The sequence below is a fragment of the Harpia harpyja genome, chromosome 1 (assembly GCF_026419915.1).
Source record: "Harpia harpyja isolate bHarHar1 chromosome 1, bHarHar1 primary haplotype, whole genome shotgun sequence".
NCBI classification, from domain to species: domain Eukaryota; kingdom Metazoa; phylum Chordata; class Aves; order Accipitriformes; family Accipitridae; genus Harpia; species Harpia harpyja.
Window position 1 is genome coordinate 24,008,160 of NC_068940.1, and position 21,978 is coordinate 24,030,137.

The 21,978-nt window shown below is 41.7% G+C and overlaps 1 protein-coding gene across 1 annotated transcript in view; it reads left to right on the forward strand.

The window, feature by feature from the left end:
• MYO10 (myosin X) overlaps positions 1–21,978 on the forward strand; it is a 169,469-nt gene that overhangs the window by 71,835 nt on the left and 75,656 nt on the right. The window contains exons 3-4 of the mRNA XM_052781271.1: positions 1,677–1,835; positions 18,361–18,548. Of these exons, the coding sequence (XP_052637231.1) occupies positions 1,677–1,835; positions 18,361–18,548 (347 nt within the window). The remainder of the gene's footprint in view (positions 1–1,676; positions 1,836–18,360; positions 18,549–21,978) is intronic.

A 21,978-nucleotide genomic window follows, 5' to 3' on the forward strand; every position in this document is an offset into this window, starting at 1 on the left:
ATAAGGCTCAGATCTCTCGGTGTTTGTCTTTTTTTTCCCCGCAGTTAGGGATTGTGCTTTGGATGCTCTGAATCTGTAGGAACTTTTTGATGGTTTGCTCACGTATCCTGTTGACGTCTGTGCTGCCTTCCAGCACCTGCTAGAAATTTGTTTGCTGGATTTCTTTTCTCCCCCAGCCTTCCCCCAGTACGCTTTGTGCTGGTGCGAGTGACAGCTGTAATGGTGCGATGGCCTGTGCCAGTGTTTGGTATGCCTGGAATACAATTTTAATGAACAAATATCATCAGGCAATTCTCCTCTGTCAGCTGGTGGGGTATCCGAGCACAGAGCTTCGGTGTTAAGTCCAGTCTGTGTTCAGCCTCTAGCTTCTTCAGCTGCTTTTTCTCGCTCATCTCAGCAAGACAGGCAACATTGCTGTTTTCCTGAATAGCCTCCTATGTGCAGTCTTTCGTTAACAGGAGCATACGTATGTTTTTATGCTGAAAACCTCTGAGGGGTTTTCTCCTTCTGCGCAGACGTGGCCCCTTGCACTGCCCCATTCGTCGGGCAGTGCTGCGTGATCCCCAGCCCACAGCGACAGTCCTGCGATGCTCGCCAGTGCTCCGGCTGCTGGTTATTGCGCTTCTTCCATCTGCTTTATAAATATTATTTCAAAGGATTTTGGAAGGGTGTTTTTTTGAAATGTTCCACATCATTAAAGTATTTGCATTAACCCCACGCTTGACTTTCTTACACTGAAATGGTGCCGTTCACGGGGACTAGTATTGCATGAGTAGCATTGGCTGGGAGATGCAGGCATATGTCTGTAAGGATGAGCTGCCAAGATGTAAATTAAAAGGAAATGGCAAGCTGAATTCCAAAGCTATTGTTTTACGGTCTTCAGTGATGTCATTAGTATTCATAAAAGTTTAACTAGATTGGGGATGCGTACATCTTCTGACCATATTTGTGATAGTTTTACAGAAGATGCGTACAAGTGTTTTCTGACTATTTGAATTGTGGCTCTTTTAGAGCTTTTACTGTCTGAACACGCTTCAGAACTTCATCTCAAAAGTCCATTAATTAGAAATTGGTTTGCCTATTCATTTCCAAATATCTGCAGCACACTGAACTTAGCATGCTCCTTACATTAGGAATAATGACCTAACCTGAGAGCGGTCCTGACTGGAGAATTGAATGGAAACATTTAAGTGGATTTTAGATCAAACATAAAAACACTTGCAGCCTCTTAGAGCAATAATTTTCATTTGCTGTTTTGCACTGTGAAACATTTCCTCCCAGAGTAACTTGAGTATAAGTGGGGTTTACTGTAAGGGGTGGGGTTTTTTTGGTTGGTTTTGGATTTTTTGGCTTGGTTTATTTTTCTCCTCATAAAGTCTAACAGTAGTCCAGTGTGAAACAAGATCACATTTGCCCTTAAAAAGGAAAAGACCTTATAGTCCTCAGTGCATTGTCAGTATGTGCTAGTTTCATATGACCCACGTATACATATTTGGGGCTTCAGTTATTGTCAGAGGAACTTCACAAGAAGGTATGACTGGCAGGCTATTACATTTTACAAGTCTGCACACTGATAAACTGGATAGGGAATATGAACGGGTATGAAAGCTCTATGCTCAGACAGGAGTTTTTGAATGCATGCTCTGATTATTGTATTGTCTTTGTTTCCCTTTCAGGTATTCACTTATAAACAGAGCACGATCACACACCAAAAAGTAACGCCTATGCATCAAACGAGCGCAGAGAGTGTGGAAGACATGGCAGCACTCGTAGATCTCCATGAAGGCTCCATTATGCACAACTTATTCCAGCGATATCAGCAAGATAAAATCTATGTAAGTTTCTTCTAAAATTAAGAAAAATATCCAGAGGGAATGTTTTTGAATGTGTAAGCGCTGTGTGTGTTTTGCTGTTCTGTGTTATCTCCCCTCCTAATGTTCTCCAGTTCTTTGTGTATCCACACAGAGCTGAAGCGTGCCTCATCTAGTGACTTCGTACCAACAACGATGGAAGGAGAAGGTAGCTCAGGGCTGGCCAGGCAATCCCTTGGAAACCTTGAAAAACTGGCACGCTATGTACGCTTTTACACTTCCAGTGACAGGGTTGTGTAAAGGGTTCTTGTTTTTCTCTTCTCCTTTAGACTCTCTGCCCCAACAATGTGTTCTGTGTATGTCGCCAGAGAGGATGTGGTGGGATTTAGCCTGTGACTGCCATCTGAGATCCCATCAGGCCAATATCCAATTCTGATCAGCTTCCCCTTTTCTATTGTAGTACAATCGTCAAGCTGAGGACCTGTGCCATTAAATACAGATAGTCGGGTGTTTGGGGTGTATGAGAGTAGGCAGCTGTTTATCAGTTTAAAAAACTAGGACTTAGTCCACACAGAATTATTCTTCTCAGCTCTGTAATGAAGGTTTTTGTGGTTAGATTTACCTGCTCTTTAAATATTTTTGTTAATCTTGAACTGACTAGATATGAATCTTTCCTGAATCTGCAACTACACTAAATGTGAGAAAGATACAAGGAGTATTAGTGGCTGTTACAGATCGTGAAATCTCACTTTCCAGTAGTTCAGTGGTTGGTGGTTTTGGTTTTGTTTTTTTTTAATTAATAATTGCAGAACATAAATAATTTTTGTTTGCATCACCTGTCTAGGCCCTTGATTTGGCCATATACATGCTTTATTCCAAGATTCATCTCTTAAGTTTGGCTTCTGTATTTTTGAACATGAACGTATCTTAATGTAAAAGTAAACTTGCCCTGTATTTAGAAATTTCTTTCTGATAAAAAGAAAAAAAGGGCACAAGGAAATTATGTTCCTTTGCACATTGCCTTTAAAGCGGCTAGTATGGGGAGTCTTAAATGTTGAGGTAGTTCTCTTCACAAAAGTCTTTATGTATGGTTTTTTCCTCAAAACAAATGAACCATTTTGCCTTTCAGAAAAAACAGTAAACAAAAAATGAATAGCATATATGAACAATCCCGCATGTGCGTGGAAAAATAGCTGCTTGGTAAGAATTTAGTTTTCCAGCAGTGTTACTAGATTAGAATATAATACTGAGTGTGAGTTGAAACAAACAAAAAAAAATTGTTTTCTGAGCCATTATGTGTACTCAGATGGAGGACACTTCCCCCTTTTAAAAAGTGTGTGTGTAAAAGGGGGTGATTTCTTTAAGAGGCAAAGAATAGCCTTGTTCTGAAGAAACATGTCCTAGCTTATTTTTTGGCTTGTCAAGGCAAGATTAGGGTATTCTGATACTTGGTGCTCATTGTGGTGTACGTTTCTAGACAAACAGGTTTGTGTGCTGTTAATGACGAAAGATCTTCAATTGCTGCTGAATACTCATTGTCCCTTCAGTTTTGCTAATTTTACTGCTTATTCTTTTGAGTCCACCTCACCTGAAAAATGACTGAAAAGGTGGTTGGAAAAAAGGTGTGTTTTGAAATGCATATGAAAGCCTCTCTGTTGTCATATATATGTAACCAGGACCTGATGTAAGAAGCATCTTCTCTTCTCCCTCCTCATTTGGTACTCCACACCTGCTGTGCCAGTGGTAGTGTTTTAACAGAACGGGGCTCCAGGAACAGAAACCCCAAGAAAAGCCAATTAAATTGCTTGAATAATTTTATGAAACTTCATAGATGATATGAGCATGTGTTGTAGGAGGGAGGTGTTGTCATTGCAAAGTGAACTGTGTCTTTTCAAGCCAAAATCTCTTAATTGTTTTGAATGGTTCAACGATATTTTAATGTTTGATGTTAAAAAAAACCCCCAACGGACTGAGGGGTGATTAAGTTTACCTTTGTTGAAGGCATACTTGCAGCTGAAAACATTAGGTTCCTGGTCATTCTGCTTTGGGACTAGTCTAGTTCTTGTATGGGACAGTAGAAGCCATTGGAATTCAGGCCAGGAGCAATCAAAACTTTCCAGATTGTACATTTGCCTTCTCCCTTCCCTCCAGAAAGTCCTCTCCCTTGGCCAGGAATTGCTTCATTGGTGTAGTGCACATACTGTCTCTTGTATCCGCCTTGGCACCTCGGATGTATCTGTTCCTTGTGTGTTAGAGATAAATTGGGAAGGCATATGCCCCTCTCCACTCTGAGCTCAGGGGCTGATCATCCCATTGAAAGACTTCTTGCCATCCCCAAATATAAACCACCATATAATTGCCGTGTCCTGGCTTTTAGCTTACAGGTCCCACTTTACTTCAGCTCTGTGCACCTCCTTGTCCACATCGTGAGTGGGGCGAAAAGACATGCAAAGCTGTGTGCTGGCATTTTTGAGTTATACCCTTGTAATATTACAAGTGTATTAGTATGGCTCTGGAGTGTGGCAGCTTTCTGTTAGTTTTGTCAGTGGCAATGAGACTGGGAAGCACCTTTGTACCCTTAATGAGGAATGCGCTTAATTAGGACGTAAGTTTTGGGGCTTGCTTCTTCGCACACACACAAAAATTATATGAACTGCAATATACGAAATTGTAAAGTACGTACAATTTCAAAGATATGGGAGAAACAATTAAAAGGAAATTGACATTTGCTTTCTCAGGAAAACAATTATTTATGCAAATCTTCCACTGTTAACTTGTGTGTTTGTCTGTATTTGAGGACCTGTTTCTCCAGTAACGAGCATTTAAGTAAATATCTTCAGATGTTTGAGTTCAGTTTAATCTTCCTTTACTTAATAACATTTTTGTCTCACATAATCATACCTGTGTTCCTAAACTCTTCACTACTTCCTAATTAATACTATAAAGATATTTGCTATGGATGCCAAGTTTTGTCAAACATGTCGGTGACTTTCTTTGCTGCTGCCAACAACTGCAGCTATAAAGGGCCAGCAGAGGATTTTCTGTGTTTCTGGCTGTTTCCTGGGGAGGGAGGAACACTGATTGAGCATACAGACTCTGTTCACAGCGTGAATGATGCCTGGCTCTCTCCTTAGTGAGTTGAGGCTCTTAGCTGGATCTGTGCTATTAGTGAGAAAGTGAACGACAAAAGTTGTTTGTGTCTGTGTGCAGCCATCTTTTTGTATCAGTCTCAAGTCTGTTGACATCTGCTTGTGATACTTTTTGTCTGAATTTCCTTGAAAGAAGAGTTCATGCTTTCCCTTTTTGGCCTGTGAGAAGCATGGGTTGTACAAGCCCTTTCTTGATTACTTAAAGCAGGCTTCTGTCTGGTATTTTTTCAAGTTTCTTGATTAATACTGCTTTTATCTAAAAGTTTGCTTCTGGGCTATCCCTGCTTTTGTTGTCCAGGAAAGGACTAGAGTTAGGATGGCAGTGACCATATGGTGCAGGGGTTTTCATTGTTACTTCCCCATTTTACTCCATCAGGAACAACTTGCTATGGGAGTTCCAGCTTCTGGACATCGGCATAGGAGGTTTAACGGCTGTCTTTGAACGCTCAGATTAGCTTGCACACTAGGCTGGTATGTGGCAAAATATAGAAAGATAATCACTAGTGCTAAAAGCGGAAGGTGCCCACATTTGAAAACAGAGCCTTTTGTGAAGGCGAATGAGGGATTTCGTCGACTCTGAAGCAAGGCCAGCACGGGGCATGTGATGTGGAGAGGGAAAGTGCCACAGCGGCTGTTCTTGTCGCTGTTCAAAGGCAAGTTGTTCCTGAAGCTGTTGATTCTGGTTTACTTTTAGTTAAGTACACATTGTGAAGGAGACTGGCTTGGCCTTGGAGAGGACACTCTAAACCACACTGTATGGATTGTGCTGCAAGACGCACAAATTATGGTGTTTGAGCTGGCTCTGGCATGAGCTACAGTTGTCTTGTCTCTGTGGCCAGTGGTTAGTTACTGATGCAGGCGAGCCAGTTTCAGAAGAGTGGACCAGAGGATTAGAGAGCAGCTTTTGCTGAGGTGAGAGGCGCGTTGGAAATAACTGCTCTATACATTGTGCAGGTCAGTGTAGAGGTTTTCAGCATCAGACCCACCCTCGTTTGCCTGAGTTCAAGCAGTAAAGAAGCACATCTGATTAGGTTTTTTCCTTTTGAATTAAGCTCTGAAGTGCCAGGTAGGCACGTTTCCCCTTTGAAGCAGTGATGATTTGTCGTGTGCCCATCTTGTTTAGGTGGAGAACGTGTACGGGTGCCCAGAGAGGTGTGTGTGTGTGTGTTGGTCCCTCGGCCACCTTCCCCTGATGGGGAGAGTGGCCTCCAGGTTGTCCAGAAATTGGGTGTGGTGGCCAGGAAGGGTGAGAGAGAACATAACCTATTTTTGCTCACTTTCAAATTAGGACTGCAGCTTGCCCACTGATAATTATAACCATCTGTTAGGTTTGTGTGCGTATGTATAAAAACTTCTGTAGCAGCCACGTAGACATGTAGCGCTGTACCAGCCACATCCACATCAGAGGGAGGATGATAGTAATTAGGAGCTCAGTTTTCATGGCTGGCTTCCTTTCTCTCTTCAGCTGAAGAAAAAAACATGGAGTAACTTGGATGAGAAAGCAACATTTCTCTGATTTTTTTAAAAAAGGTGTTAAACTGGAAAAGTTGTCTCTTCCCTGACAAGGTTGCTTGCAGAGCTCCTTGCCACTTCATTACACTGAATGCTCAGTTATCTGTTCTTAAAAGGTATATTCAGTTATTTATGCATTGATTTTTAAATCAATTTGTGTTTATTTACTTTAGCAGCATGTTCAGTTGTAGTTTGTTAAACTTGCAGTAATTAGATAATTTATCTCCCTTGAAGTCATGAGGGTTCCCTGAGGCAACTAGTTGATGTTTGTGCAGTATTAATCAATAATCACCGTCAGGGTTTTTTCAAATTCTGTTTGCAGACACAGACACTTTAGTATCTGGGTCAGTTGCTCTCTGACTTGTTTATCTAGGTTTTTGCATATTTGTTTTTTTTCTGAGTACAGTAAAACTCAGATCTGGTGCAGTTGCTCTGTGGCATGTTACGATGGTCAGCAGGAAGTGGATGTTGCTGCATGTTATAGTGAGAAAATAGCAGGGCACACTAAAGTCATGGTTAATTAAATACAGACAGACAGACATAACTCATACACTTTGAAAGCACTCGTGTTCAGACGTCCTCTACCATGGACAAAGTTGTAGGTGGAGGCAGAGAGAAAAAGAAAGATCAGTAGAAGACAATAGGCCCCAAATGGTTACTTACAAAGACAAAAACTGTCATGACTGATTTCTTAAATGGAAAAACTTGGATGCGCTCCCTGCAGAAACTGAACCTAAAAAGAATGTGTGTCAAGGACCCATACACCATCTTGGACAGCTCAACAGCCTTGGTCTTTGGCCTGTCATGCTCTGTGGCATAAGTAAGTGTGGGCCATTGACTTTAAAAAAACCAAACAAAGGTACACACAAATTGTGTCGTTAATTAGTACCATAAAATGTATATAAATATTGTACATGTACATTTAGACCAAGTCCCTAGTTATTACTCCAGCTCCTAGAACTATGTTTATCCTGGTCTTGTCTGCAACACAGCTGTGGTTGCACAGTTCCCCTCCACAGGCATCCAATGCTCTAGAGCAGTCCCAAATAACTGGTTTGCAGGATCTGCTCTATGGTCACTGAGGACACTGCTGTTTATTTAATTGCCCTGCTTTTACAGTAAAGAAATTTTAAAAGTGTGCTGATGAATCACAGTGGTTTTCATGCCTTCCTATGCTACTGGGGAGATGTGGAAAATTCTCTCCACCAGCTCCTTCAGTGGAGGTGTGGAGAGAAGAGAATGTCATTGCTAAGAATGCATGACAAATGTCTATACATAGCTGCTTACCTCCATAATTGGCATGTTATGCTTACACACATCAGATAATGTTTTCAAAATGTAGTTCAAAGTGAGTTCCTGTCTCCAAACATTAATTACAGCTTCCATTTCACATCTGTTACTAGAGAGCAGCAGACAAAGATCTATATAAACACAGCAGGCTTTTAATTGGAAATCTAGTGGAATTTATTTCTGGTGATTGCTAATTCTAAAGGATGGTCAGTTATATAGATCAACAATTGTCTGCCAAAGACCAATTATCATTATTTTTTATTTGTTTTTCTTTTTTTAATACGTTAGAGGAAGAACATAGCTGTAATGATATGAGAAGTAAACAAACGCCATCGGTTGGTTAACCGACTTTGCTTCTGAATTCCTCCATACTGCACAACTTGTGGGACTGCTAATAATAGTAACAACAACAACAATAAAGAATATCTGCCTGGACTTTGTCCTCACAACTGAATATATTGGGGATTTTAAAGGTGCATATTTTCAGATCTTAGCAAATATTTTGGCCTGAGGTGTTGTGATCAAGATGACATCATTAAAAAGGGAGCTGCTCAGAAAGGTCTGTGTAGTTGAGTACACTATCACGTATGCAGTGGCTACACAAACACTTTGCAACGTATGCAGTGGCTACATGTATGCAATGGCTACTCAAACACATAAATTTGTATTATGGTTTGCAGCACATTAGGTACTCGTTGGTAACCTGCTGTGTGTATATGCTGCAGTAGGGATCTTGCCCTCTATCATCAGTGGGCTGTTTCAGTGAAACAGATGAGGAGGTGGAGGAGGTCAAAGTTTTAATAAAACATCAAAAAACCTTGCTCTTTCTGTCTGCTCTGTATCACTGTGTTCCTTCTCATTTAGTTGGTTGGTAGGAGAATGAATAATACATGCAGGGTCAACAAGGTCAATTCCTGTTAACTTCCATAAGTTTTGAATGATACGTGGGCCCTACTTAATGATAACTTCATATTGAATACTGCAAAGTAGAAATCTGTCATCTTGTGCAGGTTTTGTCATTGGCGATGGTATGTATTGCTAATGTCTTCCCAGATTTGAAGGCTAGTTTTGTGGTGTTTTCTCCACACCTTTATTGAATGTCACTGCTAACTCTGTGAGCTGAGAACAGAAAGTAGACCAACACGCAGAATCAAAAGGAAAATTTTTGAGTCATTCACCTTAGTGCCGTTCAGTCAGAGCTTTTGCAAATGGTGCTGAATGCTTCTGCATGCGCCTTTTCTTCACTTGCAGGTAAGCTTTGGCTCCTTTCTGTAAGGTCTGTTGCTCCCAGTCCTGCAAAGGCATTGAAAGCAGGGCAGGAATTTGGACTCCAGAACTTAAGTCGCTTGTCTGTCACCAGCACGTGTTTTCTTTACGTGAGTTAGGCTTTGACTATAAAGCCAGCTGCACAAAATTTACTGCTTGTGCTATGCTGTCCAACTGCCTTATTCACATATTCCAGCAGTTTAGTACTAGAAAGGCCACAGACAACCCATTTAAGTTGAGAATGAATTAAATTACTTTTATAGCTATTGTCTACCTGCATAAATGGACTATTGATTCATAGCCAGACTGTTACTTTTCAAATAAAAGATGTAGTCCATTTCTCGCAAGCAGTTTCAGCTATTTTCTTTTGATGTCTGTCAGTCTTTCCTTTTAAAAGCAAATGGAGTCCAAAAGTTCCATTTAGCAGATTTTTGACTGCTAGTACAGTTTGCCATATTAGTGCTGATTTCTAGACCCACGGCTATTTGGCAGCAGTTCAGTGCCATCCAACAAACTACCTGGCATAGGCTTAGATTTCAGTTCTTCTGGCTTTTGATTTCTGTTTTCATGCTCTGTTAAAGTGTAATGCCTGCTCTTCCTGCTCTCCTCCTAAAAAAGCCCTTTCTATAGAAGAGGTCTTAAGACATTAGAGGATCATGGAGGTTATGAAAATCTGGATATCAGTATGTAAAATACTTGCAGGCAGAATGAAACAGATCTCCAAAGCTTTCCATTAAAAATATTTCTCCAGTGTTCCAGAGACACTGCTTTTTGTTATATCATGTACCAGCATTTTTGTTTTCATTTGTATGTGTTTTCTCTGAAAAGCCCCTTAATCTTCCCAAGATGAATCTATAGGAAGGAAGAAGACCATTTTTTTCTTTTCCTTGCTGGAGGGTGAATTAGACCTTCAGACAGCTTTGAAAGACTCATTTGAGCTTTGTGCAATAACAAAGCAGGAAGAAGAACTAGTGTGTGGCCACAGGCCATTTGAAATGAAGTGATGAGCCATGAGGTCTCTGCTCTTTGTGGGACCTTTTCTGATTTGAGCTAGAGATCGCCTGGTTAGAGTTAAGCTGTGCACTTGTGCACACAGATTGCTACAGTCTGATGTGCAAACCTACATTCACATGCTGTATTGCAGCCCCTGAAAATGACAAAAATCAATGTCTCTTTCTGATTGATCGTGTTTTTTTGTTCAGGAGGTCACCTCCTGTCTTGACTTGGCAATGGTGAAGAGAATACTCTTCCATAACTGTTCATATAAACAGTCTATGCACAAAAGATCATTATCCTGACATCCAGTAGATAGGAGCGCTACATGGTAGAGATTGTATTGTATTAGTCAGCAAAAAAAATGCAATAAAAACAAGGACACTAAGCCCTTTTTATACAGGAGAAAACCTGCCAGAAACCTGTGAAGTTCTTAAATAAGGAAAGATGTCTATCTGACATCAATTTTATTGCCTGTTGTTTGGTTTTTACCTTTGGCTGTAACATGCTCTATTATCAGCTTTTCTTTATATTTCCCAACTGGATTTTTTTGGGTGCAGATTCTGGATAACGCTTGTAGAGTTTCCGTGAGTATCCCATCCACATGGAACAGTCTGTTCAGTAGGAGAAAATTAATGGGAAAATGAGACTAAGCTATGAGTGTATCTCTTAACCTGTGGAGAGCTCGTAGTTTTGCGCAGGTTCTTCACCATCTCTGAGCCTTCTCTGGAGTTAAGCTGAAAGATGTGACTGCCTCTGTGCACTGTTTTGGGTATTTATGTTGGCAGCTAAGGTGACCAAAATGCAGTTTTTAACACTTAAGAAATAAACAGATCTAGGCAGCTTCAGTTAGCTGCGTAGAACAAGGATGCTGTGAATGTGCAAGGTTGAAGCTGTAGGGAGTGGAAGGATTTGCTTAGTTTAGAAGGTAGCTGGGCTGCAGAGTACCACTTTTTTTCATGACCTTTGCATAAACAGCATAGTAGCATAACCTTTGCCCTTGGAGGGGCTTGGGAACAGGACAGTGTTGCTTAATACTCTTGTACCAATGGAAGCTTAAGGTCACATTAGTTGGGTTGAAGGGTCAACATGAGAGACAAGGATGCACGTAACAGGGTGTGCTGTTGCCCAACAGTTGCCGCTGATCATCTGAAATCGCGTATTTAAAAAAAAATCCAGAATTATTCCAAAATCTTCTTGTGAACTGCGCCAGTGAAAACAAGCATAAAGCCTGGCTTTGGAAATGTCTTGTTCTGTTATGCCTTGGATCCGATCTGTGCTCAGCACGGGAAGGGAAAAGGCCACCAGGGAGGTAGCTGGTAGAAGAGACTGCTGCAGCTTGCATCATGGACTGAAGTGCATGGGAAGCACAGCTAAAGCAGTGTGACCGTGCCTGAGAAGATGCTTTTCAAAAACAATGACAAGCAGAACATTTAGCAGGTGGGTCTTGGATGTAGGTTGCTGCCTGTTGGCACTTGATTTTCTTAGCGACATTCTCTGTTGTGTTCTGGTCCCCTTCTAAACGTCTTCTCGTGTAGATGCTAACTCTTGCATTTGTAGTGTGGCCTGTGTGTTTAGAAACAGCTCATTTTGCAATCAATTCTACAATTGACCTTGAGGAGCAAAAAGGACAATTTAGGGGTCGTAATGTTGTGCTCATTGACAAGGAACACAGAGATAAAGAAAAGCAAAGCTGATGTAAATTTGAGTGGTTGGAAACCCACCATGAGTCACCAAACATGGTGAGGGTTGCAGAAGCCCAAGCATGTAAGGATGATTACAGAGTATGACATTTCCATCTTAGAAACAGCTTGATTAGTTGAAAACATCTAAACTTGTAGTTTAGTGCTTCACTTTGATTATGGTTTTTAAGGAAGGAGCTTGGCTTCAGACATTTTAGTTTGTAATTTAGAGGCACAACTGGATTCTGTCCCACTGAAATTAGCATGGGACTAGCTGAAAGATGGGGTATACTTACCACAGCGAGAATAAATCAAGGTCCTACCAAGAACAAGGGCGTTAATTATCATCCTGTTTACGGCATACCCTTGCCCCTTCTGCTGCCTCCCCCGAAAAGCACGCCAAAATATGGCCCAGCCATCTTTCTCCTTTTTATGCTGACGTGTATGTGGTGGTTGACCTAATCATCTTTTCCTCAGAATAAACTCAGTCATGATTTCCGACAATCCCTTTACCTGAGAGAACTGGGAATGACAGAGGCTGTATCTGCAGTGTGGAGCAAACTCTTCTGTTCCCAGGTTTTGCATCCTGACACCTTGAAATTTGGTGTGGAAACCATAACAAAGTTTGGTGGCTATTTTGTGGTCTTTCAAATGTTGTCTGCCTCTGCATGTTCTGTGAAAGCACTGGTATTGTAATTCGGTAATGTTACTGTGGCCGTGATGATGTAAAGGTAGGAGAGATGCACAAGTTGTGTGGAACAGTGATAAAAATCTTTTTCCATATGTTGTCTAAAAGTGACATATAAGTAGCTTTCTAGTCAGCCAGTTGCACTGCAGTTTTATTTAAAGTTTCCCATATATTAAGGGTAAGCCCAGAAAATACTACTTGTTGAATAAATTGTCAGGTTGATACTAATAACCCTTTTTAAAAAAAATTACCCTTACTTTTCAGACATAGAATCAGTTCCTTAAGTGACTCCAGGAAAGTCAGGGGTTGCTCAGAAACAACTCAGAAACATAATTTTTGAGGTATCTGTAAACATGCTTTTGTTTCTTTAATGAGATAGATTTTTCTTGTCACAAAGCAGGAAGTGTTGAAAACCCTCTTAAGAGAGTTGGACAAAGTGCTATTTCTCAATGTTAATATATGTATCTGTAGCAAAACATCTTATTTCTGTATTTGATCAGTTCCAACATTTCTAGTACCAGGTTGTGAAGAATATATTGACTTTTGGTGTCATTGAAGAAACACAATGATAGAAATTGAGGAATGCAGTCTCCTTGTGCCTGTTTTAATAGTGCAAGCAGTTTTAGTTTCTGTTGTTACTGTTGATCAAAGACTTAGTTTAGGAGCAGCACATAATGCCCTTTAACAGAGTCTCCCAGCCTGCTCCTGCCTTCTCTCCCCCACCCCATAGTATGAGATATACAAAGCCTGAAAGAAGTCCTTGCCCCCCACCCTGCTTTTTGTCCCCTATTTATTTATTTATTTAAGAAAGGAGGAGGAATGGGTTGTCTCAGATGCCAGAAGTCTGGGAAGTACTGATGGGTACCTTGGTGTAGAGGGTGAAAGGAGATCATGAGAAAAACAATGTAGGATAAAATTGATGACATTACATTGGAAGAGCAAGCTTGGGTAAAACACAGAAATCGTGAAGAATCCTCAGAAGTAGAAAAGTTGTTGTGGAGGTGCAGAAGTCTTGACATAAAAGGCAAGAAGTGGAAGGTGGGTGGTTGCTGGATATGGAGCAAACCTGAATGGATATACCCAAAAAAGCATCTGTGAAGGGAAGAAGATGGAGAGCAAGGTGGTCCTGATATATTTAGTATGTTTGGTTTATAGGATTAATGAAATGATTTTGCATTTGGGCCATTTCCTTTTTCATTGCTTTTTCTGTGTAGAGAACCTGAAAAAAATTTTGAACGGCAGATTTCTTACTCTACTTCTCCCTCTTTTAGTCTGAAAGCCTTTTCTATGTGGGAAAGAAAGGCATTTCAAACTGTATTTAGTTCATCTACTACAAACTTGTTTCTTGTAATTTTAATCTAACTTGAAAAAGTGTATTTTAACCAATAAAGCTTTTTACATCATTTAAATTTGGTATCAAACTAAAGTAAACTGATTGTGGTACCTTAAAAAAAAAATAAACCTCTCATGTTAGAGAGGACTGTGCTGACCATTGCAAGATTTTTCTAGAGTATTTCTGTGGATATCAGAAATCTTTGTGAGCTCTTGAACTGTGTTAAAGAACTAATTGTTTTTGAGTGTTTGAAGAAGTCTGGGGCAACTTCAAGACACAGGTTCAAAGCTGATTGCTATCAGAAGGCAACAAGCAAAACAAAAAAGGCATTCAGAGAACTGATGAAAAATCTCTTCCTTTCTCAAGTACATCTTTCATTTTGACTCTTGTGATGCCATTACCTTACTGAATGTCTAGCTGAGAAGGCAGGGCTTGAACTTCTAATTTTGAAAGTCCTCTTAGAGGATCAGCAAACAACCTTATTTCCTCTTTTTGTGCTAAAAGGGAGGGAGCAGGAGTGTCTGTGGTTTGTTACTAAAAGTGTTTTGGGAGATGCATTACCAATGTAAAATTTCAGTAAAAATTTGAAAGTGGAAAAGGAGCCCAACCTTTTAATATGGTAAGCAAAGCGCTGCATTGGGTTTGAGGCTGAATAACTCAACTTTCATTTATTCTTGGTTTTAAATAAATACATTAGCGGTGATCTGATAACAAGTTGTTGCTGGTTTGGTCTGTAACAAAGTAATTCAAGAGTTCCTGTGTGGTTCTGTCTGAAGTGTTGAGTTGGTCGTATAACAGAGAAAAGTAAACTGTCCTGTTCATTGCCACGGATTTAAGACGTCAGGCTTGTGATAGGAGCTCTACCCAGTATTTCTCTGAAATAACCCCTCAAATTATTTCAGCTGGAAATCTTTAGAAGTCCTGTCCGCTTGCTAGTGCTCTGGCAGATGCGTGAGCATTTTTCCTATTCATAACTGCTTTGGAGTGCTTTCATTAAAATAAGTAATTATTGACTGCGAGAATCAGATTAGAAGCTGCAAAGAACAAAGAGAAAATTAAATTCACTCTCTTTTAGGCAAAGTGGAAGTGACATTCTCATGTGAAAACACCTTTTCTGAAATTTCATCCAAATGGCTGCCTTCTGATGTTAGCATAATAAAGTAATTTAGAGATCCTCCTTCTGACTGTTAACTGCTTTAAATGGCCATATGAAGATGCCTGGTGCAGAAATAGTATTCAGGAGACAATACCCATCCGCTGAACAGCCCTGCATTTTTTTTTTCTGTATCTTTACACCGGTTTAACTTGCTGCTAAGGCGCTTGCACTTGCAACAGCGGGAAGCCTGCCCTCCAAGAAAGGGCTTGCGTTGGGTGGCTGCTCGGGGTCCCCAGGGGGAGGAAAAGCAGAGCCCTGCGAACAGGGACGTGGTGAAGTGGGGCTCTTCTGCACGTGGGTGCAGGTTGTGCTGCGCCTCAAGTCCCTGACTTTGTGGCTCTTAGAGGTGCCAGGGTAGACGCTAGCGGGAGTAGGACCTACTGTTTATAAAGTATTGCTACTAGTAAGAGCATGTGGTGCTTACTGGAAGGGAACAATAGTAAGCCTGGGAGTGATGTAGGAGATGATTCTTGCAGCAGATCGTGCTGCTGTTGAGTATCCCAGGGGAGGTTTACAAAGACTTTGGGAAGATTTGTCTTTTAATGGGAACTTTTAAATAATGGGAATAGTTTTTAATAACAGTGCTGCTTCAGCTCATCAATACCTTACTGAACTACCTTGGGTCAAGGTGGAACTTTCACTTGGGCCAGCTAAATCCCAGTTAGTCCGTGCAGATACCTAGTTGTGGCTGCTCCCGGGTTGGATTATGACACTTGGTAGGTGATAAATCCGATTCACTGTGTCTGTGAAGGAGATGGCTATTTCGTGATCTTGCCTTGGGGTGAGGAGGTTGTTTTTTCAGGGCCTGAATTTGTTCTGTCTTGTATCATAATAATTTGGTGGCAATTTGTGCACGCATTCAACTTGTTCTGCAAAGAGGTAATACGTACTCAAAGCACCAGAAGACTGGAACCCCAGAATCGGAGCTATTTCAGTAGAGGTTGTGGTTCTTCACGTTTTTGCTGAAAGAAAAAGAGAGAAAAGGAATTTTTACAATAGCGACACATCCTAAGCGTTACTCCATGAGGTGACTTAGGAATTGTTTTCGCCAGTATCGTTCCTGATATTCACCAGGTTTCTCTTATTGCCATAATACACTACTTTTTTCTCTGTGATACCTTGCATGAATTATGAGGCAATGAAGCCAGCTGACTTTATTTAATAAAAACCTTTTCTTGGTCGCAGTAATGACTAATGTTCTGGAAGTGTTTACATCATTTTTAAAAAGTTATGCTTAAGCCATGTGAAAGACTGCCTCATGTTAAGCGAGTCTGTGCAGAAGTGGGCTGCTGTCGCCTCTTAGGAGATTTACCGTCTGAAATAGTGCCACTTCTCTTGCTTCTCCTGTAGCCAGTGGTGCTGCAGTTTTGCCAGTACTTTATCACACGAAGATCAGGGAGCATGGTGATGTTGTTCTATCAGGTACTTGATTGTGCAGAAGCTATGGAGCGGATGCTTATGGTTATAAAGTTAGATGGTATCATGTTTCGTGGGGATTTTTTAATTTGCTTCTTTGCCGTGGCATCTGTTGTGATGGTGTGCCTCAAGTTGCTCTTCTTACATTTTAGTAAGACTTTAGTCAGACTTTAATAAGGTAAAGAGGAGGATCTGTAGCAGTCTGTTTTATTGGTCATGCTTGCACTGTATTCACGTAATTTAAAAAATACCCAACATTTTAAAATTTTGCCCGTACAAGCTGTGCGGAAATATGTATTAAACTGAGGAAGTTTGTTCTCAGAGACTTCCTGGTTAGTTATTTAAGAACCCAAGAGGAGATGATCCCAGGAAATTCAGCTGTTGTCTCAGTGCCGTAATTGCCCTGTGATACGATCTTGTGTTGAAATGGTATCTTTCCTCTAGATGAAACCTTCTGAGCTATTGCACAGCATGGGGGTTTGCATAAAACACACAGATTGGAAGTTCACAGCTCTGTAAAAGGTACTTGAGTTACAGTGAGGAGGAATATTCCCCTCGCAGCTAATAAAATTGTCTTAATTTCAAGGACACTGCTGTAGTGCCCTTAGCAAAAGCTCAGAGCAGCTACTTGTGTTGGGCCTGATGACGAACAGGTGGGTAATGGGGAATGTAACAGCAGGGTAACGGTGAGAAAGGAGAGCTGATACACAGTGATAATCTCATGTTAATTAAGGAGGAGGGAAGGCAGGTAGATGTGGAATGTGTGGAAGAGACTGGCAGAGAGGAAAGGAGAACGTGGGGGAGCTGATGGTCCCTGGGTCTCAGTGAGTGCCCCCGCGGTGGCTTGCTGGAGAAGAGGGCGGCTGCAGGAGGAGCGCGTGGGGCTGCGTTTCTGTTGGGTGCAAGATGCTGCTTGCCTTATCCAGCCCTTGCTGGGTAGGGTGCTGCGGAGGTGAAGAGAGCTCCAGTCCTGCTGCCGACTTCACAGCTGGTTCCTGTCGGCAACGAGAGGGTTGACTGCTGGTGAAGCATCTGTCTGTACATGGGGACCGTGTTACAGGGCTGGAGGCTTCGCAGCCTGGCTCTTTGCAAGCCCGCAGCAGTGCTGTTGAAGCCAGGTGTCAGCTTCCTGCCTGTAACTGCAGAAAGAGCGCTCAACAAAATGAAATTAGTATCACAGCGGTAACACTGCGCGCATCACACGATGTATCAATTGATATCACTTGCCCCAGAAATGTACTGGAGATTCTGGAGATAACATGCTTAATGTTATCTCCTGCCTCACTTAATTTGATTTTATTTGAAAAATCTATTGAAGTGGATAGAGGGTGACTGAGAAAATGAACAGCATTGTGAATAGACTGTTGCGAATGATCATGTTACCACAGCCCGATGAGTTAAGGCAATGGGAATGGGCATAAGCTGCTACCTGGGTGGTTTTAACTGATGTGCTCTCTAATTGCAATGGGATCGAAATTAATGCCTTGTCAGCTGCTGTTGTACATCAAAATAGTAATAAAGTTGCGGAAACCCAGTGTTTTGGGAGCATCTGCCAGTTCATGTGCTTTTCTTAAGGCCTGCTACCATATAATGGTGCTAGTGTCTACCATAATGTTTGATACTTCTGTTTTAAAAACGAGTAGCAGAGAAGGACTTGGATACTCTACATGGAAATACAGACTTTTGCACCAATACTTGGGGCACTGTCAGGTTTTTTTACTAAGTTCAGTGAGTCCCTAAGAATGTGTGAGAAGCAGCTGAGGGCCAGAGCTCGTAGGCATTACTGTGCAGCTGTAAGCGGTGTTAAGGCAGGGATTCCTACAGCTGAGAAGCTCTGTGCTGTAGGTGAGGTAAGCATGAAAACATGACAGAGGTGGAAACAACTTTTGCCCTTCTGTTGCTTTTGTTGAAAGGAAGAAAGCAGGGAAAAATACTAGCCACCTTTATCCAAAGGATTGCTAGGGGCTTTTGCAAACATTTATTTGTTGTCTTTCATTTGGGAAGAGTGTTAATCTGTTCCACCCCGTGTGTAATAACAACTCTGGGGGGGCTGTTTGCTTGCAGACCTACATTGGTTCAATAGTTGCCTCTGTGAACCCTTACAAGAGCATCCCGGGACTGTACGACTGCACTGCCATGGAGCAATACAGCAAGCACCACATGGGAGAGATTGCACCTCATATCTTCGCTGTGGCGAACGAGTGCTACCGCTGCCTTTGGAAGCGTCATGACAACCAGTGTATCCTCATCAGGTAAATGGCTGCTGCTTTAATTATACCTGCCGGTGAGCCTTCCGAGGTGATTTAGGAGCATGGGTTTGGGCCACGTGGAGAGGAGAACTCTAAAAGAAAGCAGGCATTTAAACCATCAGAGTTTCGGGAGAGGGTTCTGAACTCGCTCTGTATCATTCTGTGGACCTCTAGCAAAACGTTAATTTTTCTTACACATCTTACAACTTCATTTAGTGAAAGAATCTACTGTATTTTTGTGCATTTTTTGCTACTCGCCCATCTAATGTTACCCTAAGTGCTCTCCCCAGCGGTTTAAACATAGCTGTGCAGCTCAGTAGTTTGTCACCACTAGACCCTGAACCCTGTATCGAGAGGAAAAGAAAAAATAACCCACCACTCTTGAGAAATGCGGTAAATAAGAATAGCAAAAGAGAAACCCCTCCGCATTTCAGCCACTTAATTCTACCTGATTAATCTTCCTTGCTTAATCTCATCGTGCTTTAATTTAATGGTGATTTAATAGCTTCCCGTTTGATCCACTCTGTCACTGGTATTCAGGATCTCACTGCTGCCGAATGTATGTTGAGAGCAGTTGGCATTTCAATAGCTTTTTGCTGCTTTCAGCTCCTCCTTCCTTCTTGCTCCAGAAGAGCTGAAAACGCAGCCAGCTCTTTTCCCTTTCCACTGCCTGCCAGCTCAGCTGCGTTGGCTCGTACACGGGCAGGGAAACCGAAGCCTTGCCTGCCGGATCGGGAGGAGCAGCTCGGTGGCAATGGCAGAGTGGCACCAGCATCGGGCTCCGGGCAGGGGACAAGAGAGCTTGTGTGTCCCCTCCCTCTCCTCTCTCGCCTTTGCAGTGTTTTTATGATTAAGCCCGTTTGCTCTTGCCTTCCTGCAGCGCAAATTAAGTGTGGCGAGCTCTTCAGACACAAGGTGACACGATTTTAGCTGTTTCCCAACCTCCATGGGAGCCCTTGCGACAGCCATAGGACCGTAGCACAGGGCAGCCAGTGGGGCAGAGAGGGGATGAGGCAGAGCGCGAGCAGCACCTTTTGCAGTAGGCACTTTGTACTGGCACTTAAGATTACAGGCCGGTTTGCAAGGCTTTCTGGATAAGAGGAGGATTTGGCACAACCCAAGCTGTTAGAAATGTGGATTAGATGCAACACAGCTAGGTCTGGTTCCAAACTTCTGCAAGCTCTCAGGTCGCAGTCCCCATCTGCCCTCGCCTCTAGGCAGGTTCTGCCTGGCAGCGGCACAAAGGCAGAGGGGCCCAAGTGTGTTTTTCAGCTTTCTTCAACTATGTTTCTTGTTTTTATTATTTCATACATAGTGTGGTACATACGAAGCTGAGTCCAGGTGGCACTCCAAGAAAAAATGAAAGGCACAGAGATCTTTGTCATGTGAAAACAGCTGGCCTGGAGTCATGATTTCATGTTTTAATGCCAGTTAGTTACTTGTGAACAGCCCATGCACCCAAATTTGGGGGACCAAAATAATTTCTGGTGTGTAGGTGGTGGCAGTTGGTATTTTTGCCATTCTGTACTGGCCCAAGTATTTTACCTTTCCTTCCAGTTCCTCAGAAGCTGCCAAGAGAAAAGCAGGTTGTGTCCTAAAAAGGACATAAGCAGAAGTCTCTGATGTTCCAGAGGAGCTTCCAGCAGTCCCTGCTCTGTAAACGATGTGCCTTGGTGCAGATAAAACCATAATACAGAGAAGTTTTGCATTAGCAGTCCCTTTTAAAATTGTTTACTGTGATCATGGATTAAAACAATGATTTGTATAAACTCAGTGTTTCACACAAGTGCCACAGTACAACCTTATAAGGGTATCTTGTTCCTACAGAAATTGAAGGAACATGCAATTCAAATCAAAAAACAAAAAGTCAAATCTACTTCCTAAAACAGTATTATCTGCTGTATCTGTGAAGGACTCAGGGCAGGATTTTTTAAAATTACTGAAGGTTTTCAGTGGCATGTCATGAGGTTTAGGAAAGTCCCTGTGATTATATACGTAGTTTGGGGCATCAGAAGTGTGCTTGTCATCTGCAGCATCCTGGTCATTCCTGCATCTTTTACTGGCTTAGAATTTGCAACAAGTCACTGTCAGGCTTTCTTGGTTACTACTGGCATTTGAAAAAAATGGTCAAGTGGAGCTCTGCAGTGTCTGAATTCAGGCAAATATTCTGGTCTTGTATTTAATGTAAGACCTGATAAAAAGGAAAATTTTGTTGCATCATGAAAACGCCATAAACAGTTACATCCACTTAAAATGAGAGAATTGTTCACGTAGGCTTCACATTCTGATGGGCAGTTTCACCTGCTCCTAACTTTGGGATCTAAAAACTCGGGTAGCAAGTTGTAACAGCTCCAGGAGGTGAGGAATTGAATGCTCTCTTACGCTTCTCTGGACTTGAAGTGCCCCCTGCTGACATCCAGAACTAGCTCAGCTTTGGTTTGGAGCTGCTTTCTTAAGGCATGGCGTTCAAAAACCTGTGGGAAAAGCTTCCACTGTTTTGAAATGCTTGGGATATTTGTCTGGGTGGGGTAATCTGAGAGGGTTAAGGCAAGAACCTGAATTAGAAACTGTCATCAGTAGTGACTCAAAATGTAATATAAATGCGAGACTATTTTTCCAGTATAACCACCCCGACCAGAGGTGAAAAGGAAGGAAATACAGAAGAGATGACATTCAATGGAGTCATCCGAACATGCTTATTTATCGGTCTGTGTGACACAGGCTTATTTTAATTCATGATAATGCTGCATAAAAATGACTTAGCAGCCTAAAATATCAACAAAATGGCACACTGAAGAAGCTGTGCATTACAATATTTACACAGTTGTGAAATGCTATTTAGCTCCCAGGATAAAAATTGTTTTTCTGGCTACTGAACTAGAGTTTTCATGTAAACAAAAACATCTACATCAATGAATGCTCAGTTTCATGTTAATCTGAACCTTACCCAGAGTCCAGTTTTGTTTAAAATGGGGGGGGGGGAGGAAGCCCACCACAGTTAAAAAAAAAAAAAAAAAAAAAATTAACATCATCTTAACGTCTTCTGATTTTCTAGCTGGGTGCCTCAGCAGGAGCATGAAGGGAGTCCACCTTACTCAAGGAGTAGCCAAACAGCTTGTCCTGATGTAGGGAAGGGACTGAGTCCTCCATGATTATCTGATGTTCACAAGCTGGGACCAAGTTCAAACCTCCACCACTTTATTGTAAGAATAGGAAAATATCTTTAGCGTTTTTTTTGTTGCTACTCTGTTTAAGGTGGTCTAGTCCGTGCACAAGCAAAAACATGCTCTTCTCTCAGATAAAATAGCGGTTGATCCACTTTAAAGCACTCAAAAAGAAGTGTAAAGCAGTTGAAGGAGCAGCAACAGTCACTGTGAATGACATTCAAGTCAGTGCTGCGGGTGGGAAATCAGTCTGACACCAATTTGTTCTC